The 26731-nt window shown below is 42.4% G+C and overlaps 1 protein-coding gene across 2 annotated transcripts in view; it reads right to left on the reverse strand.

Moving 5' to 3' along the window:
- Positions 1 to 26731, reverse strand: part of ADGRD1 (adhesion G protein-coupled receptor D1) — a 252094-nt gene that overhangs the window by 98004 nt on the left and 127359 nt on the right. For both annotated transcript variants that reach the window (XR_006275876.1, XM_038374066.2), the window contains exons 16-17: positions 13161 to 13234; positions 10667 to 10790 (exon numbers count right to left, since the gene is read on the reverse strand). Coding sequence is in view for 1 of the 2 variants with exons in the window: in XM_038374066.2 (XP_038229994.1) it covers positions 10667 to 10790; positions 13161 to 13234 (198 nt within the window). In the remaining variant the exon portion in view is untranslated. The remainder of the gene's footprint in view (positions 1 to 10666; positions 10791 to 13160; positions 13235 to 26731) is intronic.

The following is a 26731-nucleotide window of genomic DNA, read 5'->3' on the forward strand; positions in this document are numbered from 1 at the left end:
GTTGCAAATTTTTCCAGCATTGTTATTTCTTTCCTGAAATAAAATTGTTACAAGTGTTAATTCCTGGCATTCACTGAAGGCAGCTAAACTATATAAATGTCTGTTGAGCTGATCAGCAGTATTATTAATATTCCTTCTTTGCACTCAGTGCTCTGGCAAGACTTTTCTCTGTGTATCTTTGCTGTTGCTCAAACTAGTTTGAAATGTGCAATAGTGCTCAAGCACACTTGTAGGCCAAGCTCTCAGCTTCAGCTAATGGCACTCCAAGCCCCCATTCACCATGAACTGCTGCCCCGGGCACTGTAATAAGGGTGCTGGTTCATTTCAGCATTTATAGCTTATGCTTCCAAATTTTAAAATTTACCTCTTTACCTCACTGTGTTTCAGTTTCTGCATCTACAAATGGGGATATGGATACTTTCCCATGCCTACGTGGGGAATGGTTTCTTGGGGATCACTACCAACAGGCATAAGTTAGAGCAGCTCCCAGGCTGGTCAAACCTGCCCTGGGGCAGAGGTATAGCCAGAGAATCAAGGACCCATAACCAGTTCCCTGCTAGACCCCCAGCTGTGCTGAGCTCCGCCAAAACTAAGCCCAGTGGAGAATATGGCCAATACAGCTCTAAAAGAATCATTTGATATTTTTATTCTCATGGCACTTCAGTTCCTGATGAGGAAACACTGTGAGAAGATCATAGCTCATATAATTTTGACCCTGTAAATAGCTCCCTGGGGCAAAATAAAGTCCATTGGACAAACAAACACAAATATTGAGATAGTCCGGTTCCTGCACAGCCCCATCACAAACAAAGGTCTTTACCTTTGTCACGGAGTGTAGGGGAGTCCGGGGCCTGCACCCCTCTTCCTGGGATTCACTGTGACTCTCAGCCAGCCAGTAAAGCGGAAGGTTTATTGGACAATAGAAACACAGTCTAAAACAGAGCTTGTGGGTACAACCAGGACCTCTCAGTTAAGTCCTTCTGGGGGGGCAGGGAGCTCAGACTCCAGCACTGGGGTTCCCTGCATTCCACCACCCAGCACCAAACTGAAACCAACCCCCCCCCCCCCCCGCCCTCCCAGCAGGCTCTCTCCTACAGCCTTTGACCGGTTTCCCTGGCAGAGGTGTTACCTCCCCCTCCCCCTTCCCCTCCTGGCTCAGATTACAGGATCTCAGGTATCCCATCCCCAGTGAAACTCCCCTGCCACATTCCCAGGTCAATACTCCCCCCCTCCCTGCTGCGTCACAACCTTATTATTATAATTTAGTATCCTACTAGTCCTACTAATAAAGTGACGTAGAAAAGTATACATAAAAATGTGTTTCAGAGTAGCAGCCGTGTTAGTCTGTATTCGCAAAAAAGAAAAGGAGTACTTGTGGCACCTTAGAGACTAACAAATTTATTTGAGCATAAGCTTCCGTGAGCTACAGCTCACTTCATCGGATGCATTCAGTGGGAGTGGGGAGATTTATATACACACATAGAGAACATGAAACAATGGATTTTATCATACACACTGTAAGGAGAGTGATCACTTAAGATGAGCTATGACCAGCAGGAAGGAGGGGGGGAAGGAGGAAAACCTTTTGTGGTGATAATCAAGGTGGGCCATTTCCAGCAGTTATCAAGAACGTCTGAGGAACAGTGGGGGATGGGATGGGGGGGAGAAATAACATGGGGAAATAGTTTTACTTTATGTAATGACTCATCCACTCCCATTCTCTATTCAAGCCTAAATTCATTGTACCCAGTTTGCAAATTAATTCCAATTCAGCAGTCTCTCGTTGGAGTCTGTTTTTGAAGTTTTTTTGTTGAAGGATAGCCACTCTCAGGTCTGTAATCGTGTGACCGGAGAGATTGAAGTGTTCTCCGACTGGTTTTTGAATGTTATAATTCTTGACATCTGATTTGTGTCCATTTATTCTTTTATGTAGAGACTGTCCAGTTTGACCAATGTACATGGCAGAGGGGCATTGCTGGCACATGATGGCATATATCACATTGGTAGATGCGCAGGTGAACGAGCCTCTGATAGTGTGGCTGATGTGATTAGGCCCTATGATGGTGTCCCCTGAATAGATATGTGGACAGAGTTGGCAACAGGCTTTGTTGCAAGTATAGGTTCCTGGGATAGTGGTTCTGTTGTGTGGTTGCTGGTGAGTATTTGCTTCAGGTTGGGGGGTGTCTGTAAGCAAGGACTGGCCTGTCTCCCAAGATCTGTGAGAGTGATAGGTCGTCATTCAGGATAGGTTGTAGATCCTTGATGATGCGTTGGAGAGGTTTTAGTTGGGGGCTCAAGGTGATGGCTAGTGGCGTTCTGTTATTTTCTTTGTTGGGCTTGTCCTGTAGTAGGTGACTTCTGGCTCTGTCAATCTGTTTCTTCACTTCAGCAGGTGGGTATTGTAGTTGTAAGAATGCATGATAGAGATCTTGTAGGTGTTTGTCTCTGTCTGAGGTGTTGGAGCAAATGTGGTTATATCATAGAACTTGGCTGTAGACAATGGATCGTGTGGTGTGATCTGGATGAAAGCTAGAGGCATGTAGGTAGGAATAGCAGTCAATAGGTTTCCGATATAGGGTGGGGTTTATGTGACCATCACTTATTAGCATCTTAGTGTCCAGGAAGTGGATCTCTTGTGTGGACTGGTCCAGGTTGAGATTGATGTGGGATGGAAATTGTTGAAATCATGGTAGAATTCCTCAAGGGCTTCTTTTCCATGGGTCCAGATGATGAAGATGTCATCAATGTAGCGCAAGTAGAGTAGGGGCATTAGAGGACGAGAGCTGAGGAAGTGTTGTTCTAAGTCAGCCATAAAAATGTTGGCATACTGTGGTTACTGTGGTAACCATCGCAGTGCCGCTGATTTGAAGGTATACATTGTCCCCAAATGTGAAATAGTTATGGGTGAGGACAAAGTCACAAAGTTCAGCCACCAGGTTTGCCGTGACATTATCGGGGATACTGTTCCTGATGGCTTGTAGTCCATCTTTGTGTGGAATGTAGGTGTACAGGGCTTGTACATCCATAGTGGCTAGGATGGTGTTTTTAGGAAGATCACTAATGGATTGTAATTTCCTCAGGAAGTCAGTGGTGTCTCGAAGATAGCTGGGAGTGCTGGTAACGAAGGGCCTGAGGAGGGAGTCTACATAGCCAGACAATCCTGCTGTCAGGGTGCCAATGCCTGAGATGATGGGTCGTCCAGGATTTCCAGGTTTATGGATCTTGGGTAGCAGATAGAATATCCCAGGTCGGGGCTCCAGGGGTGTGTCTGTGCAGATTTGTTCTTGTGCTTTTTCAGGGAGTTTCTTGAGCAAATGCTGTAGTTTCTTTTGGTAACCCTCAGTGGGAGCAGAGGGTAATGGCTTGTAGAAAGTGGTGTTGGAGAGCTGCCTAGTAGCCTCTTGTTCATATTCCGACCTATTCATGATGACGACAGCACCTCCTTTGTCAGCCTTTTTGATTATGATGTCAGAGTTGTTTCTGAGGCTGTGGATGGCATTGTGTTCTGCACAGCTGAGGTTATGGGGCAAGTGTATGTGGCTTTCAGAAAGCATTGGGTATGGAAAGAAATGGATTAGTACTATCAAGATGGGGGAGATCAGGGCTGATCCAAAGTGCATTGAAGCCAGTGGACTTTGGCTCATGCTCTTATTGCAGTAGAGAACGAAAAACAGAGACCTGAAATACAGAAGGCTAAAAAGAAATGAAACTAACCATAGAGAAGCTTTTTAACCATGTGCAGCATTATATTAACCTTAATGTATGTAAATTTTTAGGTCAAATATTAGACTACAAGTCTGCATTGGGATCCTGGGGCCAAGAACACAGCATGAACTCTCAGGGCTGACGGTATCACCTGAATGCCTTGATGGTGTGTGTGGAAAGGGGCATTTTATATTTTCTTTTATTCCTTTGGAATCTAACCCATCAGCCATTCAGACTGAGAGGAATAAAAGGATCTTTGTCTTTTTTTTTTATAAATGTCAAATTTGTTTTCTTCTCCAATATAATCATTAGGAGATAGTGACATTGAAATCACATGGAGGAAAAAAGTCTAAACTAAAACCCCTACAGAGACATTTCATAGTCATCAGCTCAGAAATGTGACACTCCTAGTCATTAGCGTGATTCTCAGAATAATGAACATAAACAAAACAAAACAAAATCTGAAGGCAGACTGTAGAAATCCATTCTCCAGATGAAAATCCCCCTGCTGGACCAGCAGCTTGCCGTAGCCTTTAATAGCAATCAATGCTTGCACATGCAGCCTCTTGAACACCTGCTTCCCTTTGCCATTTTGTGCTCAAGCTTTGAGAGATTCAGAAGAAACATTCATTGTCTTTGGCACTCTGCTGTCAACTAACAAGTCCTCACTCCACTTTCTGTGCATTTTCCATCATTAGATACACCTCACTGTAAGAATTTACATAGCAGGTTATTACCCAGGGGTGTCTCTGATTTCCAACATTGCCAGCTCAGAGAGATCCTGGCTTTGCACTGCTTGGAGAAGCTGTCTCTTTCTCAGATTGTGAATGGCAAATTGTTCACTCTCTATACCTGAGATGTGGCTAAAAAAAGAAAAACCTACCAAAGGAAGGCAAACAGTTTTAGTAGCTCCGAGATGGAACTGCACAGGAACACAGGACACAGAACTGGAAGGGACCTTCTCGGTCATTCAGACTAGTTCCCTATTGTTGCAGTCAGCCCAGTACATAATCCCATCCATAAATTTATCAAGCTCCATCTGAAAGCTAGCTCAATTGTTTGCCCCCACAACTCTAAGTGAGAGACTGTTCCAGAAATTCACTCCTCTGATGGTTAGAAACCTTCTTCCAATTTCATTGGCCCAAGGACAATATCCATTTGTCCTTGGGCCAATGTTGTCCTTTAGCTTTGTGGTGGGGCAGTGCCCCACCCCCATGCCAGATTGGGCTACAAAAGGCCAGCGGCTGCGCAAGGCAGCAGCCAATCAGGGAGGGCCTGTTAAAGAGCCAATCAGGGCCAGTATTACAGCCAGCCAATCAGGGCTAGGCTAGGCCCTATATAAAGGCTGCCCATGAAGGGAGCAGGCAGTCTGTCCCAGACTTTCAGAGGGTGAAGGTCTGTCTCCTGTGTGAGGCGACTAGTGGCCAGGCCTAGCTGGTGTAAAGGGGCTGAAGGGGAAACGGCCCAGGGAGAGAGACAGACAAAGGGAAAGAAGACAGACTGCACTGGACCCCTGCCAAAAGGGATTAGACTTTGGAGTGTGGTTGGCCATTGTGGCTGGGGCGAAGAGAAGGACTGCTGATAACACCAAACCCCTAGAAGGGGGTGAGACCGGAGCAGAGGGCAGTGTCCTGAAGAGGATGCTGGGAGCAATGTGGGTCGAGATGCCAATCTAGGATGAGAGATGGACAGGACACCACCGGCAGAGGGCATTCTGCATGAACTGAGCTAATTCCCAGAGTGAACAGCAGGAGGTGCTGCGGTGGTGAGTCCCAACTCCATCACAAGCTTGAACAGCTCTTCTGCCTGCCTGATGTTTACTCTCCTGCCCTGGAATTTATAGAATTCTTACCAAAGAATGTGGTTTCCTTCTGACTATTTCCCCCAAGGCTGAAGCTGCTAAGTACATGCAGGTCACCATCTTCATAGGTTCCCCTATATCTGGTCAGCTCCCTTCACTGCTCCTGTGTCTCCACCTACCCACATGCCTGTGTGGTCTCTAAAATGGCAACCCCAGATCACTACACCTTAAGCCAGGCAGAGTAGATGCACAGACCAATGATTTTGGGTGACTGACTTCAGGCCAACTACATTTCCCATGATGCACCACTTTCTCCCTTTTTGGTGAGGGGAGGACATACATCAGAAGTGTCACTGGCTGTCTTGACAGACGTAGCCTGGTCAGTCTGCCCTGCTCATGGAGAGAAATTGGACTATACGGAACCTGAACTAAACTCCCATGAAGCACAGCACCACCATTATAAATTGAAACATTTCAGTTTTCAGCCAAAAGTTTTTTTGTTTTTCATGCATCAAAATTTTCCATGGAAAGCAGACACTCTTCAGGGAAGTTTTCATTTAGTCAAAAAACTATTTTCTGTCACCCACATTCCTTTCTTTCATATCTAAGCTGATATGAAAGTCCTAATTTAAGGGGGGGAATAAAAGAATATATAAATGTTCAAGATCTGACATATTTTTGACTAGAACAACTCCCTTGAAGCCTCGACAGTCTGACATGCAAACAGGAGATTACGGCATTTTTTTAAAACCATATATCATGCACTTGATAGCACCAAATTGCTCCAAAGATGAATAAATATTTAAACACATTTATAACCCACATTATTGTATCATTCACTGACAGACTTCTAGGGAGTAGAGGGGAAGATATTACAGTATTTAATGGTTCCAATAGGCTCTCTTGTTTTGGCACATGATAAAACTCTTTAGGAAATTTCTTAGGAAGATACTACTGAGCATCGCCTGTTTATAAAGCTCAGTAACTAGGTGGTTTTGTCTTTGTCTGCCACATAACCTCACTCCAGACACAATGTAAAAATATCTTAATATGGGTGAAGCAATTACCACATTTTTTTAACTCAGATTTAGTTTCATGACAAGCACAATGGATGCTTTCCCAGCTGGTGCTGATTTTGCCCTCTTATTTTTACATCCCCATCTAGATTTATTATCTGTTTTTAATTAACTAATAAATAAAAACAAATATTTTGAGCTGTCAATTCAAAATGAAGCTCTTTGGTCAAAGTTCTGAGGCTCCAGGGTGGGATTTTGTGCTGAGCCTCACAGAGACAGCTCTCACAGCACAGTGAGAAAGGGGATTAAGGCAGCTTTAAGCTTTAAACCCTTTCAATCCTGGGGTGCTCCAGGGGCTATAGTAGCCCCCAGAGGAATTTAGACAGCATAAGGTGGAGGGGGGCATTTGTCTAAGTTATGGCAGCCTTCCCTGACTGCCCTGTCTCCACAGCCCTGCATGCTGGGTCCTGTCTCAAAATATACTCCCCATACCCACCTCCTTACACCAAAGCAAGAGGACATATTCCGCACCATCTGAAGGGATGGGGCAGCAAGCACTCTCACTCTATGGGTCAAGGAAGTAGTATTTCTCGCCAAGTTTCCCTGGGCTACTTTGAGTCTGTACAATTCCCGATCCAGAACTGCATCTGAATGGCATGGTTGAGCCCTCTGGCTGGAACCTGTGTTTTGTGGGCAAGGGGTTAACTCTGAATTCTGGAAACAAAGTCTGAACCTTGGCTTATCCTGGAGAGGTTAGAAACGAGCATTTGGCAGCTCATCATTCACCTGCCCACTCTGAACCGCTGCAAACATTTCCAAATTTCTCAGATTTGCACAAGGGACATATGGTTTCCACAACGGGTGCACATTCACAGGGCAATGCCTTTCAGCTTCCAGTGCGTCACTCGTTCTGCTGACTGCTAAAGAGCTATTGATTCACTCCATGCCCCTTGTCAAAAATTGTATTCCGAAGCAGAGGGCATAAGGATTCACCAGAGGCCTAAGGGAACCAGATTTTTTTAAATGTCCAGGAGAACTATTCAGATAGATTTTCCAGAGCTCTGACATTGTCTATTACAATGTAGGGAAGATTTCCTTGCATCAGAGTGATTAGGTCTGAGCATCCCACTCATTTAGCATCTCAGGAGCATTTCTGCTGTTTTTTGAATAGTTCTATAGAAAGAAAGGGAAACAAAAATTCTCCAGGGTAACACAAATACGGAGAACTTATGCAAACATTGGCAATGGGGCACACACTAGGACAGAACATTCAGGGATTGAAAAAGCAAACCAGTGACAAAATACTGAAAACAAAATCATGATTAAATGACTATGAGGAATAGGACAATTTATTCAGGGTTCCAGCCTTTTTCTATTTACTGTCATTGAGTTCTCCTTAAGAAGGTACACGCTTGATCAACTACAAGGAGTTTGGCCAAAATACACAAGCTTGATCACCAGTTGCCAAGATTGCACAATATTAAAACTTATTCCAGCTTTTGGCTAATCATAACTCCTGGATTCTCTTTGGGCAATTCATTTAAGTGTTAGACCATTCAGAACCATTTCCAAGAATAGAATCAGTTAATCTTACAATACCACACAGCATTTGACTGTTTGGATAATATCTGTTATGATACATTTTAGCATCAACAAACTAAAAATGTCGAACATGCTTCAAGGGAACTCAAAAACACATCTGAGAGTTGCCCAGCTACAGTTATTGGGACGCCTGGGGATACAAACCTGTTCATATCTGTGTGGAGGGGGAGGAGGCTGTCTGCTGTGCGTGACTTGACTGAGAGTCTGAATTATTCCCCAACTAAACAAAACAAACATTACAAATAAAATTGTAATAATCACAGGTTTCAGAGTAGCAGCCGTGTTAGTCTGTATTCGCAAAAAGAAAAGGAGTACTTGTGGCACCTTAGAGACTAACAAATTTATTAGAGCATAAGCTTTCGTGAGCTACAGCTCACTCAAGTGAGCTGTAGCTCACGAAAGCTTATGCTCTAATAAATTTGTTAGTCTCTAAGGTGCCACAAGTACTCCTTTTCTTTTTGCAAATAAAATTGTATTAGAAATGTGGTTTACTAGTTAGAGCAGGGGAACTGAGAATCAGATTCTTCAGTGCTACATCCAACTCTTTCACTAACTCACTTTCTTCTAGCCTGACAGTTCAGGCACTAGGGTGGGACTCAGGATATTTAGGTTTAACTGCCGGCTCTGTTACAGACCTCCAGTGTAATCTTGGGAGAGTCACTTAATCTCTCTTCATCCCTCAGTTCCCCTGCTGTAACAAAGGGATAATAATAGTTTCTTTCTGCCACCCTTTGTTCCTCTGGTCTCTTTTGGTGTCAAGCTCTTCAGAGCAGGGACTGTCTTTTATTACATATATGTACAGCAACTAGCACAGTGATGCCCTGATATCAGCTTGGGCCTCTAGATGCTTTTGTAAATAAACAACTAAGTCACTAACTACAGAACTAATAACCACCTCCACAATGACAGTCATGTGACCCTGCACAAGTTACTTAACCCCCCTTCTGCCCATGCCTCATTTCACTCATCTGTTAAATAGCTATAATAATTCAGGAGTGTTCTGGGGCTTTTATAAGCTCTTTGGATAAGACACTAAAAAAACCAAAGTATTATAGTGACTGCCATTCTAGAATCTGATTCTGACTTCTGTAGAGTTACACTGAGTTTGTCACTGACTTATTGAAAGCAAGATTTGATTAATACTTCTTATAATATTAATATAGCATCTACTCCTGAAAAGATGGCAAGTTATGTTACGCATCATTCATTTGCTGAAAACCTTTATGTGCTGTTTAGTACTGATTAAAATTCCTTTAAATCGGGTCACTATTTGCCAGTTGATTTGTATTGTGTTTCCATTAGCAACAAATTCTGTGCTGTTCTCATGAATATGTTGTACCCATTCGCAAACCTGCCAGCAGTCTCATGGCAAAGCCACTATCTGAAACAACAGCAAACTCATCATTCATACCAATTAACAGAGAAGTCAGACACACTACTTCATAGTCAATGCATCCGTGCTATTAGGTCTGACAAAGAACTCTGTATGTCCCACTAGAGATCATATTTCCCGGTAAGCCAATTTCAGGAATAAGGTTAGTGAGAAGACAGATTTGGCCCAGAGAGTCCTTGCCTCGCCAACTGGCATTGCACAAGTTCTGCTGAAACCATTCAGTACTGTAAGTAGGAAGCAAAAAGCCTATCCCCCGCTGATAGGAATGGTTATATATTCACACTGAAAAAAGCATATAATCATTAACTCTTTGAACAAAGAAGTCAAGTAAATACAATGAGCAACTGTAGATAAGGATATTCATCCTCAACTCTCTCCCCAAGTTCTTGATCCCATTCTGTTTCTTCTCAAACCAGACCCAACTTTGCAGCCAGGTGAGGAAAGAGCATCATGTGCATCATGGAACATAAGTGCAGGGGACGCACTGCTTCCCAGTCACTAGCAGAATACATGTTCAGGGACCAGCTGGGAAGCAGAAGAGATTGGGACTTGCTCCAGGCAGGAATCCCAACATATCACATATCCCTGCTGCTGTAAATCCTCCCTGATCCACCCCATGTGATTCGCCACCCCAACTCTAAACAGTCACGTCTCAGATGTCCTCTGTCTTGAAACTGAATCAAAGAAATTAGAGATAGAAAAGACCTATCGCTCATCTTTTAGCCTATGCACCACTTGGCCAGTATAGGAGTGTTCTATGGAGCAAGTCTGTAAGTGCTTTTCCTGCCCAGTTATTTAAGGGCTATAATACCAGTGGGATGAGAATTAAGTACAGCACATATTGATTCCTACTGACTGCAGCGTCTTTCATCCCACATTCCGTTTCAGTTAAAAAAGAAAAAGAACAAAAGAAATATGAAAACAACATTTCCAAGAGCAAACTTTGGATTTTGCAACAGAGCTTATATATTTGAGCAAAACGGTCCCAATTCTTCTCCCGCCACCCCCTGCCTTATATTGTGCGGCTGAAAGTGAGATATAAAGAAGGGCTGAATTTGGATCTCAAAAAGTATTTCATTCCATACAAGAGGCTGAACTGGTTTGTGCTCAGTTTTGGCCACCTAGATTTACTCCATTGTTTACTCTTACCTTCAGGGGTACAACTTGCATCAGAATGGCAAAGTTGGTGAGGTGGTTACACAGGCAGATGGAATAGTTGAGGTCCCCGCTATCACGCACGCAGCCTTCATTAGACCACATGGCACTTCCATTGCTGCAAAGCACACAGGAAATGGAGAGGGATCCCTATTAAAATTAACTCTCCTGGCACTAATTAGACATGAATTTCATTAATCAGAAGATAGATTTTTCTTAAACAAATTCTTTTCTAAAGTTTAGCTACCGAGAATCAAACAGGCAAATATCTGCACAAAGACCTAAGGTTTCCTTTGACAGGTCCATTTATAAACTTTGACAAAGCAGTTGTAACACTAAACATGCCGGTTAAGTCTACATTTCTGCTGCAAATGTAAAGATCGTTTTAAAAGGGAAAGAAATAACCCTATGCAGCCATCAGCAGAAAGAATGAAGCACGTCACAACAGCTTTTCAATGCAATTTTCAAACATTAAAATACTCCAGAAAGATACAACACAAGAAAGAAAGGAGCAGCCTAGAACTAAATGGTTTGCCCGGTATTCATTATCAGAGCACTGAAGTTCATGTGCTAATCATGGAAGTTAGTAATCAACATTCATATTACCCAGGACCCTAATTACATCTAAACCAAAGTATATGCTCTCAGCACTGCTGTTCCAATTTCAGTATGTTAGAAAGTCCGAAGTTACTAACAGTTACCAGTGAGATAGAGCAGCTTCTCCTTACACTTAGCACAGGAAATAATTGTGGTTTCTGACATACTGTGGAACAGTAACTGATAGTAAATGCTGACTGTTTAATGGTGATGGCAGCAAATCACAGTAAACCATATTGCATGGTGTGTTTCTAAGCCTGGAATTATGAGGGGTTTGCAGCACTTGAAGTGGCAAATGATTGTGTGTAGTAAAATATATTAGGCTGTGTGTAGTAAAATAATAAAATAATAATAATAATAATAATTAATACCAAGGGCCAGTTTTTTTACCAGCCTCACTCTCCTTGAACACTCCCATTGGTGTCAGTGGAATTACCCACAACTCAACATTCAAGTGAGCTGGGCAATATCAAGTCTGAAAAAACTATTGTGGGCTAACAACAATCTATATATACAGAGAGAGAGAGGTCAAATTCAGCATTTAGTTACCTCTTTTCCCTGGATCTATGCCAATTTGCTGGCCCATTGGCTTCTGTGGAGTTATGCCGATATAAACAATATAAAGATCTGGCTCATTGACTTCAATACAACTATGCCAATTTACACTAGCTGAAGAACTGGCCCATTGACTTCAACAGAGCTACACAGAATTATACCAGCTGGGGATCTGTATCGATATTGTTCCTATTATACAAATGCCAAATGACTCCTTTTATTGGAGTAATCATACATCTGAGAAAGAGAGTGTGTTGAGGTAAATAAACCTCTCATTTTGGAAGGCGGACTTTCACTATAGTCTTTCATCCTCAGGCAACCCCTCCAGGGCCTAATCCCCCACAGAACATACTGTGGGAATGATGCCCTGAAGCATATTGACTAGCTTTAGTAAAACATGTTTCTAATTTATTATAATTTGTGAGTAAGCGCACAAGCTAGTGACTACAAACAGCTGGGACAGCTCAACATAATCACAATGAAACTTTAATAAAACAGTTACGCTGATCTTGCTTACAAAGACAAATTGGAGAGGAGGTATCACAAAATTGTGTGCCACTGCTGCACTGCGTAGTGCTTGGAATGCTATCGCTCAGAAATGTGTCAGTCCCGGCTCAGGGCTCATTTTGACTTGTTTCACAATTAATTCAATATCAACAGCATGTTTAGAAATCACAAATGCATCAGATATACTATTCCTGGCTACCCAAAGTGAGCAGAAAAATAGTCACTGTTTGTGGATATTTGCTGTTTACACAGTGCAACTTAAGGTGATATTTATTTATACTTTTGCCCTGCTTTGCATTCAGTGGCATCTAATTTCATCATTGAATATGTACCAGACATGACTCACTGCTCTGAAATGCATACGATACACCTCATTCTGATCTCCTTTGTACCCATTGTGAATCAGGAGAAACTCCAGTGGAAACAATTACTTCAGTAGAGCTATGCCGATTTACAACACCCATGTTTCCAGACGAACTGAGTTATGCTTGCAAAAGACGAATACAAATGCAACCAGAATCAATCCTTATGTGTTCATCTCAACATTTTTCATTCTCCCAATAATCTGCTTTATCCCAAAATCAGTGAATAGAATGAGAACTTTGCCACCTACAATAAGAGGAAGCTGAAGCTGTTTTCTCTTCCTCTTTCCTCTTACTATGAAGCTATTTTTGTGGTAAACCCTGTGGTTTCATTGCTTTAATAATTCCCATGAACACAAGAAAAAGGGAATATTTGTCAGGTCTGGCATGCACTGACAATGTCACATTCGCCATAGGTAACCAGTAACGATACATCTAAAAAAGACATTTAGAAGCATTTAACATACCTATAGTCAAGAAATGCACAATACAGGTTAACTTTGTTGCTTTCATTCACTGCTTGGCTGTACTGCTGAGGAGTCTGAAAGAAAAAAAAATACACATCCTGAAGAAGAAAAATTTAAAAAGAGATGCCAACTTAAAAAAGGCCAAATTCTGCTCTCTTTTAACCAGTGTCAGTCATGATTATTGCATTGACTTCACAGAAGTATTACAGATTAACACAAGTGTAACTAAAAGCAAACTTTAGCCAATTACATTTGATTCTTTCTGCTACACACATAGGCCCCAACCATGCAAAGACTTACACACATGCTAACTTTATGCACCATGACTAGATCCATTGGGTGAAACCCTAATCCCACTCAAATCAACGGTAAAATTCCCGTTGACTTCAGTGGGGCCATCGTTCCACCTGTTGACTTCAATAAGACGATTCACTGTGCATAAAGTTAAGCATGTGTGTTAGTCTTTGCAAATTTAGGACCTTATTCTTCAACATACCTTTTGGAAAATTGGCTTTTAGGATCAGTCTCACTGACATGTACACTACAATGATCAGCAAACATTTTATTTTCAGAATGGTAATTATTACTACACATATAATCGAACTAAAAAAGCAATACCAGCCTCCAAGCTTTAGCTTTAAGCGAGTTTGGCATTTATACAGGGTCTTAATTCTCAACTCCTGCAAACAGATGAGTTGCTTTCTCAATCCTCTCCATTCAGAAAGGCTTGGGGCCACATTCTCTTTTCTGTTACACCAGTGTAACTCCATTCAGTTGCAGTGGAGTAGAGAATCAGGCAAAATATCCTACCCAGAAGAATTTCAAAAGCCTGTTCCATCCTCTCCTTTTGACACTAATACACTAACATCCACCTGCATCCAGAGCCACATTAATGAGATTCAGCACTACACTTATGTATTGGACCCCATCTCAGGACTATTCTTCATTTCAGGAGTCACCACCATTAAAAAAAATGACTGGAAAATTACCAACGCTCAGATCATTACAACAGAAGACCAATAGTGCTATCAAACCAGAAAATAAGCAAGTTCTGCTCTCCTTGTTCAGCATTTAAAATAAATTTATACAGAGCTAACACTGAAGTTCATACAAGAAAATTGCATCAGAGATTTCTGTCTTCTCTCCCATAAGACCAACCATGAAGTGTCAGGCACAGGGCAACACAGTTACCTCCTCACCAGCTGATAACAAAACTTCCTGTCTCAGCCAGGAGACTCTCAGCTGAATTTCCACACCCTTCTGGGTTATACAGCTTCCAGATTTCCACCCAGCAGATAAGCTCCGTTACCAGATTGCTCTTGCCCCACATTCTCTGTTCTTTTGGAGAACTTAAAAGGAACCTTCCTTTCTGTTTGAAAGATGCCTACTATGTTCTCCAGTGATTTGACAGGTCCTAAATACAATGGTTCCTCTAAATTAGTGCCATGGTAGGCAAAGAACCTCAGTCGAGGAGTAAAGTGCTATATAAGTGCTAGAAGTTATTATTAATGACTCTCAAGAGGCCACTATGCCAGCAACGGTCATCAAAAATGGTGTGCAGATAGAGACGAGGTGGCTTAAAAAAGTAAAAGATTTGCTATAACTGCAGATAAGATCAGACAATAACAATCGTCATCTGTTTACAAAATGCAAGTCTCTGCTATTAAAACAATAATCTATCCAACCTGTAAAAGGTTGGTTACAACAGGGAGAAAGTTCTCAACTGCATACATCAATTTTCAATAACTCCCCATCAAGAAAAATAAATAACCACCAATCCATGAAAAGCAACTTGACTTGTGTTTCAATAATTTATTTCTTAAATTTAACTGAGTGCAATGACTTAGATCATGACCTGTGGCAGTAAGAATATTTGATTTAATAACATTGATATCAGAAAGTTTAATACGCACGCAGCCTTTTTTGTTAGCAGATTAAGTCACTTGCGTGTTTATAAAAACTTGTGAAAGGGAAGTTCGTGTAGATCCCAGTGGCTTGGAGGGAGCATCCTGGCACACCAGAAACCTTAGTTCTGGAAACAAGAGATTCCTGGGACTTTGATACATGCTGCAGCTGGCAGTCTAGGACCTTGGCAGACTGTGACAGTCAAGTGTCTGCTCTATAAGCAACTCAGCATATTAATTTATGGAGAAACATTAACACTGGTCTTGAAAATAGTCAACTGTCTTCTCTCCTGGACAGAGAATGAGCACAGCAAGGCTGTCTTACCTTCTAGAGCAGGGTTTCTATCTTACCTTCTAGAGAGGGATCCAAAATTGGGTTGCCAGAATGTTTCACAGGGTCACATGACAGCTTCTGTGGTTCCTGTCCCACAGGGCTGGCTGGGCTCACCTCCCTGCTCCAGTCACTGCAACCTCTGGGATCCCACTCAGATTTGGCCCAGCTGCCATGATGACGGGAATCCAGGTAGAACAAATTTGAGCGAGTGGCATTACAACCCCATAAGCCAGGTCTCAACTACACTCACACAAACTTGGTCCGCTCAGGGCCAAACCTGAGCAGCACCGCAACCCCGGAGGTTACAACACCCAGAGCGAAGAGTCAAGCCCAGACAGCCCCACAGCACAGAAGCTGCAGCAGCTGCCACTGTGGGGTGAGTGTCAGGCAGGATCCAATCCACCCAGGGGGCAACCAAACCAAAACCACTCCAACACCTCCACCCCCCAGACTATTTACTGGGTCATAACAGGCCATAAACATTTACAAATGGGTCCTGAGCCCTAAAAGGTTGAGAATCAGAATTCTAGAGGCAGGGAGTGGAAGTGGCATGAAGAATAGTTCCTTTAAAGTGAAATCATGGATGAAGTGAGGGTTTACGTCATCTGCACTGAGCGAGTAAGCATCAGACTTTGGGATAGACAGTCCTTGGCCTTTATATTTTGTACTGGAAAGAATGCAATAAGACTTTCCCCCTTGTGCCCATATGCAACGGCTAGGGATATCACAGTCTTTTACATGTGGGGGGAGTGTAAGAGTTGCTCCCTCTTAAAATAACCCCAAAAGAGCATGGAGGACAGGGGGTGAATGGTCATGGCACTGGCTGTGTGTAGAGAGGGACACACCTTGCATCACCCAAAAGGACAGTGCACAGCTGTGTGTCGTTTCTGCGCCAGGCAGCTCAGGGAGGGACTGCCTCACAGGAAACTATCCCTCTGCAAGCGCGGCCTGGAGCAGTGTAGCCATACAGCAACCCTAACATGAGTTAGTAGTCTTTGGTAAATTCTTATCACTTAAAGACTAAGAACTAAGTCACAAAAAACATTGTGTCTGTGGAGATGGCTTGGAGGGAGGAGGAGGGGGGAGGTCTAGGGTAATTAGAATGCTAGGATGTAGGCATGAGGCTTAGGTTGTTGGGGGGCAGGCTAAAAGGTTAACATGAATGCTGGGTACCTTCTGGAAAATGTGTTTGCGGAAGACCTCAGTACTAGACAACTGCAAAAGAATAGAATCAGCCAGTTGTCTGCTTTGGAGAATTGCCAACGAAGGGGAGCCAAGAAAAGGGCAGGCAGACAGTTTGTGAAAATAAGTTTCTCTTTTTTTTTCTTTATTTTGAAGAGCAAACACATACCAAGCTGAGTTATGGTGGCCACAAAGCAAGGAGGAGACGGCCTCCCCCTTCTGTACTTTTACTCCTATATTAAAGAAAGGAACTTAGTGGACCAGATCCTCAGATGGTGTAAATGAGGATAACCTCAGCCCAAGCAAACTAAGCTAGGTGATCAGTTAGTGTAATTGGGTATAGCTCCCTGTAGTTTTAATGGACCTCTGCCCATTTACACCAATGAAATATCTGGCCCATTGAGTTCCATTTGGAACTCACTCATCCCTGCTTACAAAGCATAGCATTTCCTCCAGTTTGTGGATTTCCTGTGTTCCTCACAATGTTTTCATCTATCACCAGTACCTACACATGACCACCTGTAATAACATTTTCCTTCACATTCTTTCTATTGCCCAGAAAAATAGGAATCTCAGACTGCACATATCCACCCATTGCACCAACAGTGCAACAAAGCATTCAGAATAATCCTCCAGTCATCGGCTGGCTATGTTCTTTCCAGATCTGAGATGGTTTAGAGCTGAGAGATGCGCAGTGTATCAGAATCTGGACTGAGACCACCAAGCTAAATGGATTTACAACATATTTGACTGATTCATCCTTAGAAATAAGCTGTACACATACTGGAAAAATTAGATCCTCCCAATGAAATGTTTGTAGGGTCTCTTCTACAGTTGAGATTAATTTACTAAACACTAGGACTTAAAGTTCAGCTCATGTAAATCAGCACAACTCAATTGGCATTGATGCAGCTATTACAACAGAGCATACCAACTGAGTTTCTAGGCCTAATGGATTTTAATATGCTAATGAAAAAGTTTGGCAAGGAGTTCAAAATTAACATTTCCTTAACCCATTTCTTAAGACTACAAACACAGGTTTAAAAAATCCTAGGACACTGCCAAGCATTGAAGCCTGTGACAGACAAGTAACAGAAGGAAAAAGAAAACCTGATAATGAATTATTAGAAACTACAAAGACATCTGGAATTAGAACAGCTTGCCATAATATTGAACATAGATTGTTTTCAAATTTCCCTTTGCCTGAGGTAAGAACCAGTCAACACATCACATTTCCACCAGAAGTTTTGCTTATAAAATGATACACCAGTGGCCTTCCCTAGTTCCCTGGATTCCACATTTAACAGCTGCTGTATCAGGAGGGCAAAATGCAAAAATTGAAAAGTGATGACAAGATGTGTGGGTAGTGGAATGGAAAACATCTTATCAGTGTTCTGTACCAGCCAGTGTCTCGGGTTGGAAAGGAAGAAAAAAAGGAGGGGATGGGGGAAAGGGGCTAGTACTCTCCTGCTTAGTTATTATCCCTAGCAGCCTGTGTTTGATGAGTTCTGGATGTGCAAGCATTAAATATTCTACCTTTTCCCTTTATATGAGAGGCATCCATTTAACAACATCTCAGTCACCTTTCCTGACGTGCTGAACCAGGGGTTGCCTCTCAGGGCTGGAAAGGAAACATCTAGTAATTTACATATACTGACTCCCAATTCACTTCTCGGGGGTTCTCAAACTAAGATCTATGGAGCCCTGCTGGTCCACAGAGCACTTGCTTGTTGCCTGCAAGAAAGTGACCTGCATTAGCATGACAATATTATTGTTGCCTGGTGCTCTTGTCCCTCTCAATATGTTTGTTTAACCCACCCAGATTATAAGGTCAGGGACTGTCTCTTTACTTCATGTACAGGGTCTAGCTCAATGGGGCTCCAATCCCAGATTGGGGCATCTAGGCACTACTGTAAAACTAACCATAAACAAAAAAGGTCACATGGTCTTAGCTCTCCTTCTTCTTTCCAGATGCTCAACATCATGAAACTTCAGATAAAATAATACATTAGTAGCCAGTTTTTTCCAACGAAGCTCAGCACCCAGCAACTCTCATCATCCTCAATGAGCGCTCCTAGGTTCCAATCACTTCTGAGCATGGAAAATGGCTGTAGCCTAAAGGTTAAAAATTCCTCGCTCTGAAATCTCTCCAAACACAGATTTGGTTTTGGTATAGTCATGGTAGGGTTTCCAACTGACTTCAAATGTTACAGCCAAGAACTTCCCACTCAAAGATGAAACTTATACGAGTTTGTATCACTCTGAGCACTTCACATAACAGAGCATCAGGTAATGAGGGAAAAGAAAATGATAGTTAAGTCAAAAACATCTTGAAACGAATTGATTTGCAATAGCAATCCACCAAATACTTTCTCATAGTGGAAGTATCTGAATATCTGGGGGGCGGGAGGGAAATTGTGGGAAAGTGATGGTAGAGGTTGGATCATTTTTGTAGCCATGCACATAATAATTAGCTCTTTTCTCTGCTGACATTACCTAACTGATCCTCTCAACACCCTTGCAGATTATCTCCACTTCACAGACAGAAAAATTGTGGTAGAGAGTTTAAGGCCTCAACCCTGAAAACATGTATGTATGGGTTTAACTTTCATTAATCCCATTGACTTCAATCTGAGATTATTCACCTATTTAGAATTAAAAACCTGCATAAGTGCTGGAAGATCTGGGGCCCAAGTGACCAGTCCAACGCCAGTCAGAACTCAGGAATTCCTGGCTCAAAGTACCCTGCTCAGATCACTAAACCACAACTGTCTGTCTAGTATGCACCTCTGAGCATGGTGGGAGCTGACATCACTCTTTGTCAGTCTTTACAATATCAACATCTAAAAACATGTTATTTCTCCTTTCCACATCCCCCTTCTCTCCTGGGCTTATGAGTATGAAGAGTATTTTGCAGATACTTGCTAACACTAGTTAACAACAGGTACTTCTGTGCCAAATACTCCCTGCTTAGAAGCCAAAACTACTTAGGACCCTATACTGCAGTGCAAAAATCATGCCAAGTTCCCATTGACTTCAGTGTGGATTGATAATACTCACCATATTGTTGTAAATCTTGGTAATAAATGAGAGATGCAGAAGGACTGGACAGTAGCCATAACAAGAAGTAGATTCATCTTCATGAGAAATTTACCGAGCTGACTTCAATGAGAGTTTTGCACAAATACGAACTGCAGGATAAGGAACTATAGAAATGCAGTGTGGTCAGCAACCTAGAGTTATATCAGCAGACATGATATATGAAAGGTTTTAATGCAAATCCAGGACAAACTGGCCAGATCCTGCAGTCCTAACTCACACGAGTAATGCTGCTGAATACTGATTGGGCCCAGGATCTGTACCAAAAGCTGTACCAAAATGCTCCCTCTGAAGTCTGATCAAACTATTTCTCAAACAGTACACTTGAAGCAGAGATCTCCTCAGAAAAATGACCATTTAAAAAAAAAATCAATAGATCTGCTCCCTTTGTGTATTTAGTAACATATAGGCAAAGATTTCAAAAATCAGTGCTGAAGGTTGGGCTATTAAATCCATATTTAAGGCACTGACTTCTGTGAGTGCTCAGCGTTTTTGAAAATCAGGCCACTATTTAGGTGCCTAAAGATGGATTTAGAAGCCAAACTGTAGGCACTGCCTTGTGAACATCTTGCTGACCGTTACCAAAACATACGCTGCTATCTGTTTTTTTATTCCTTTGGCTTTACAGAGTTCACTCAGCGGCGAGAGAGAGAGCTTTTATCCTTGTGCATTATCAACAACATTGTTCACTAAGGGCCAAATCTAAACATCATTCTGGGATGCATCAGCAGGAGTATTGTAGGCAAGAAAGAAGTAATTCTTCCACTCTACTCTGTGCTGAGAAGGCCTCAACTAGAGTACTGAGTCCAGTTCTGGGAGCCATATTTCAGGAAAGTGTGGACAAACTGGAAAAAATCCAGAAGAGAACAACAAAAATGATTCAAGGTCTAGAAAACATAACCTATAAAGAAATATTGGAAAAACTGGGTTTGCTTAGTCTGGAGAAGAGAATATGGAGGGGGGATATAATAACAGGTTTCAAGCACAAGGACAAGAAGCAATGGGCTTAAATTGCAGCAAGGGAAGTTTAGGTTGGACATTAGGAAAAACTTCCTAACTGTCTGGATAGTTAAGCACTGAAACAAATTGCCCAGGGAGGTTGTGAAATCTCTGTCATTTTAAGAAGGAGGTTAGACAAACTCTTGTCAGGAATGGTTTAGTTATTAGTTAGGGCTTGTCTACACTGGCAAGTTTCTGCACCGTAAAGCAGCTTTTCGTGCTCAAGTGCAGACACATACATACTGCCAAGCCACTTTGTGCACAGAAACTCCTCTGTTGCAGCGCTGCAAAAAAACCATCTCAACGAGAGTCGTAAGGCTATTTGCGCAGAGGATCCAGCGCTCCTTTGCCAGTGTAGACAATTGATTGCTTTCTGTGCTGTAATTGGCCTCCGGAGCTGTCCCATAATGCCTCAAGTGACTGCTCTGCTCATTGTTTTGAACTCGGCTGCCCTGGAGATATGCGCTCTTCCCTTTCAAAGCACACAGAGGCAGGTGTCCATGTGTGTGTGTCTTTGTGTGCGGGTGCACAAGTGTGTATGAGAGAGAGAGAGAGAGAGAGAGAGAGAGAGAGAGAGAGAGATTGCTGTGCAGAGAGCCCAGGGAGGGAGGTCAGGGCTGATGTCAGGATTTCCCCTTCTCCCTGCCTCAGGACTGGTTGCTTCCTGCCACTGTCTGAACTTACAACACAACACGCTGACACACCCTCTGTCCCTCAAAACACATTGTCTCTCCCCACCCTCTATACACACACACACACACGCACACACACACCCGGTCACTCACTTCCCCACCGCCCTCCCCTTCAGTTGAAAAGCAGCTGGCAATGTGGTAGGATGCCTGTGAAACAATGGGACTGGGAAACCTGTATCGTTTGATGCTATGCCTCCCCATGAGGCATTGCAAACCCTTCCCAAAGCACCCTGCGGCCAGTTGCACCGTGGGATAGCTACCACAATGTACTGCTGCCTTTGCCGTCGCAAGAGCTGCTAATGTGGATACGCTCTAGCGTCACTAGGAGCACAGTGTGGACACGCAACAGCTGTTTAATTCCAGTGGATTCATAAAAGTGGTATAACTTGTGGTGGAGAAACCTGCCAATGTAGACATACCCTCAGTCTTGCCTTGAGTGCAAGGGACTGTACTAGGTGACCTATTGAGGTCCCTTCAAGTCCTACACTTCTATGATTCTATGAATCCCCAAACCATTGACGTCAATGGAAGTCTTTCCATTGTCTTCAATTAGATTTTGGATTAGGCCCTAATCTCCAATAAATTATACATGTGCAAAACTAATGACAGCAATCCAATTGTAAAAATGTCATTGAGGGAATAATTTAGCCTGCAGAACCTTTAGGCTTGAAATAAAAAGAATCCAGCCTGACTGTCACAGCCCATGGCAAATCTGCAGGGATGGCAGTAGGGAAAAAAAGGAACCCTTCTTTTTACTGGTGAACACATCTGAAGTGAAATTTATTGTGAGGCAATAAACATAGAACCCAGTGAGGCTCCTTTTTACTGCCACTTTTTCAGAATTAAACTGCCCTTTAAACCTTTCACACTGCAATCATTTTTAGCACCTCAGCGTTAAATGAGTGAAGCAGAAATAAGTCATTTTTCTTCCAAAGAATCCCCTAAATATACCCTAAACCCAGCGATGTTCAGAACTCAGATCCAAATCCCGTTTGTTCACCTTGGGCCCATCCCTTCTTTCCTATTACACAGCCCTGGCTCTCCCAAGAAGGCATCCTGTGGGATTCTACTTGTTGAGGTTAAGTTTTAATGTAACCTCATGTTATGTTTATTATTGTGGTTTGCAACAACGTTGTTTACATTATTGAGTACACTCATCGCAGGGTTGAAAACAACTAGTTTTTAAACAAGACAAATATTTCTAAAGTTGACTGTGCATCATATACAGCAACCTTGCAAAATTCCACTCATCTGATCACCTAGAATACATCCTTTTCTTTTTTTTATGGGAGAGTGAAATATCAATCGTTTTTCATCATTCTGATGAGACCACGGGCAAGAAAGTGGATTTTGTGTGCATGCGATACATATTCATGATGACTTTGCAAAACTGTTAGATTGCTAGTGAGAGAGTTGAAGCAATGTGCTTTTTTTGTTGATACTCACTTTCTGCCGCTCCACATTATTATATTAAAATGCAATGTTTCATAACATAAAAAACAAATGTTGGTTTGCGTATTTATTTCTCCCCTCCTAGTTGTTTTCCTTAACTCATGGAATCTGCAGCATTACTAAATGGGATCAGTTGGTTTGAACAAAATCAAGAAGCCTGTTCAAAAAAGGATGCATTACCTAACCCTTAAAAAATCATAATGAAAGAGGCAAATGACTGAGACTTTCTCCCCATCCATGTGATTTCAGAAAGGTTCTCTTTTGCAATACATCAATCCACTCCCACAGTAGTCCTCTGCAACAGGAAGTAAATGTGATGACAAGTGCTGTGACAGGGAGCAAAAGGCATAATCCCATACAGTGATGTTCAGAGCTGAGTGGAGACATTTTAAAAATACTTTTCCTACTAGCTAATATCTCCACAAGCCTTGGTCTCCAAAACAGAACGTTGATTTTTTCTTCTTATGGCATTTTGCTAGAAGAGAAACATTTGCATCAAAAGAGAACCAAAAGAGAGCCACTCAGAGTTAACATTTAAACTGTTCTTGGGTCTTCCAAGTGCTGAATAAACTGGCTGATTTTCATAATCCCCCTGGGAAGAGAATTTAAACACTTTGCTTGAGCAAAATATATCAGAGGGATAAATACAGGAGAGGGAGAGGAATTATTTAAGCTCAGCACCAATGTGGACACAAGAACAAATGGGTATAAACTGGCCACCAGGAAGTTTAGACTTGAAATTAGACGAAGGTTTCTAACCATCAGAGGAGTGAAGTTTTGGAATAGCCTTCCAAGGGAAGCAGTGGGGGCAAAAGATCTATCTGGTTTTAAGATTCTACTCGATAAGTTTATGGAGGAGATGGTATGATGGGATAATGTGATTTTTGGTAAATAATTGATCTTTAAATATTCAGGGTAAATAGGACTAATCTCCTGAGATGGGATATTAGATGGATGGGATCTGAGTTACCCAGGAAAGAATTTTCTGTAGTATGTGGCTGGTGAATCGTGCCCATATGCTCAGGGTTTAGCTGATCGCCATATTTGGGGTTGGGAAGGAATTTTCCTCCAGGGCAGATTGGAGAGGCCCTGGAGGTTTTTCGCCTTTCTCTGTAGCATGGGGCACGGGTCACTTGAGGGAGGCTTATCTGCGCCTTGAAGTCTTTAAACCATGATTTGAGGACTTCAATAGCTCAGACATAGGTGAGGTTTCTCATAGGAGTGAGTGGGTGAGATTCTGTGGCCTGCGCTGTGCAGGAGGTCGGACTAGATGATCAGAATTGTCCCTTCTGACCTTAGTATCTATGAATCTAAGTCAGTGACAGAATTAGGATGAGAACTCAGAACTTGCTAAGTGCCCGTCTTGTGTTTAGTCCACTTTGCCATGCAGCCGTGTGAGAATCCTCTCAGGTGATCCCGATTTCAGTGGGGAGTTGAAGGCACTCAAGCCCATTGCAAAATCAGGCCCTATGCACTCAAATCTCCAATAAGAAAGTACCCCTGAGATTTTCAATAACAAAAGCTCCCAACGATCTCAGTCAAAACAAATACAAAGCTTGGCATAGGCTTTTAGTCCCTTTGCATCTTTAGTTAAACCCATGAATCAGGCTTTACTGGGTAATTTGGGGAATTGTGCTGCATTCCAGTGGATGACTCCACAATTCATGTGTTTTTGTACTACTCCATGTTACAAAATTGAAAGGGAGCTCAGCCCACCTGTCAGGACAGGCATCACAATAATGAGACATTCCACTGAGGTCAAGAATAACAGGAAGCTAGAACAAGAAACAGCAAATGCAACAAGCATTGGAACTTTTGTGTTCTACCTGCTTCCTGCCAATAAAATTCAGTAGGTTGGATCAGCAAAAAAAAAAATTTCACAAGATGGAAAGCCATAATTATAACAAGAATCAGTCAATATTTATTATCTGTGGAGCTTTACAGCATGATGGGTAACTTGCCAACAAGAAGGCATTGTCCTTTTCCCCAAAGAGATTCCATTCAAAGAATCAGCAAGTACTTCCCCTTCTATCAGTACACACCAGGAAGAAGAGAAGACACAGGGAGCCCCCTCCTTGTTCCTTTGTACAAGGATCAAGCAAAATCATGGTCCTGCCATTAAGGAGCACAAGGACTCTGACAGCATAGAGCTTTGAATAATTAAAACTCCACCTGCCCTGAAGTCTCTCTCTTTAATAGGCACTCAGTGATATTCAATAGCATTTGCCCTGCAGAGCAGGGAATTCCCCACTGGGAACTTTAGGACTACCAGGCTGCCAGTGCTAGATACCCGGAAGTGAGCAGGGAAGGATGGAACAAGGGCAGAGCAAGAGCATGGTACCATGTGAAGGGAGTGTGCACTGCCCCCTTTCAAAGAATAGAAAGACCCCTGCTGCAGAGTTGACTTCCCAGAGCCCCATTAGGAATCTCGGCTGACTCAGCAAGGGTTTGCACAAGGGTACCTGCTGAAGTGCATTCCTGTCATTCCACTCAGTGTGAGCAGTGGCTTAACAGCAGGATCTTAGCCTCCTTAGACTGCATAAAGATGAAGGGTGTTAGATGGGCTATGGATATAGCAAGAGTCTGGTGATTTACTCAGGCCTGGTCTATTCTTAAAAATTAGATCAACCTAACTACATCATCAGGGCTGTTAAAAACATTGTGCCCTGAATGCTGTAGCTAGATCGACCTCATCCCAGATATAGATGCAGCTAGGTTGGTGGAAGAATTTGTCCATCAACCTACCTCCGGCCTCTCATAGAGATGGCAAAACCCTTCCTACTGATGTAGGAAGCATCTATGCTGCAGTGCTTCAGCTGCAGCGCTATAGCTATGTAGCTATGCAGTGTAGACATGCCTCTAGGGGACTGTCTTTTTGTTCTGTGTTTGTACAGGACATTGGCCCTGTGGGGTCTTGAGCTACCACGATACAAATAATAAATAATAATAATGAGGAAGTGTTGAGATTTAAGGTGAGATCCAGCTTCCACTGAAGTCAAGGGGGGGTCCTTCCATCAGCTCCATTCTGGATCAGGCCCATAGTGCACACCCTGTAAACTCCAGGATTTTGCAGAGTTTTGAAACAGTTTATATTTATATATTTATATTAATTTCCTTCGCTAACACTTTTGTACAAGGGGAGGTGTATATTTGTACGAGGGGAGGTGTATATTTGTACGAGGGGAGGTGTATATTTAATAGGCCTTTAGAAAGAATTGTATTTTAAGGAGGAGGCATAACAGATCAGGTCAAAGACAGGATACCAACCCTAATAGTAAAAATATTTACCATTCCTTATACTTGTTGCTAATGTTGTGTTTTATGGGATTAGATTCATATGGTAGCTTTTTCCATCCTCATTAAATTCCTGACCATGAGAATGGTGCCTCTGAAATGTAATGCCTCACATATTCTGTGAATTATAGCGGTGGACATTTTTTACTTTTGACCTTTCAGTGATTACATCCCTTGTCTGGCCAGTCATCCTTTATCCTTTTCCCGACTCAGTTAACCTCTGGAGAATGGGTGGGATAGCCAGTCAATGGAAGGCATGCAGTGTAAATAATGACAGAGTATAAGAAGCATTCCAATTTGTCATATTTCGTGACAAAGGTTCTCAGAAGGGTGCACCAAAATCACTGTCATGAAAGGTGTTGTAACAAGACTAGAAAATGCTGAACACAAACTTATTCTTGAGGCTCAAGATATGCAGGTGTAACAGGGCATGATTTTATATCAGCTCAGCAAAGCAGCATAGTCCACTGGACTGGGAATCAGGAGACCAGGGTTCTATTCTTGGCTCTCCTACTGACCTGATGTGTGACTCTGGGCAGGTCATTACAGGGCAGAGACTGTCCCTTGCTATATGTTTGTGTTGGGGTCTTTGATACTCTAATAATGTTAATATAG

This window comes from Dermochelys coriacea, chromosome 15 (genome assembly GCF_009764565.3).
Source record: "Dermochelys coriacea isolate rDerCor1 chromosome 15, rDerCor1.pri.v4, whole genome shotgun sequence".
In the NCBI taxonomy this organism is placed as follows: domain Eukaryota; kingdom Metazoa; phylum Chordata; order Testudines; family Dermochelyidae; genus Dermochelys; species Dermochelys coriacea.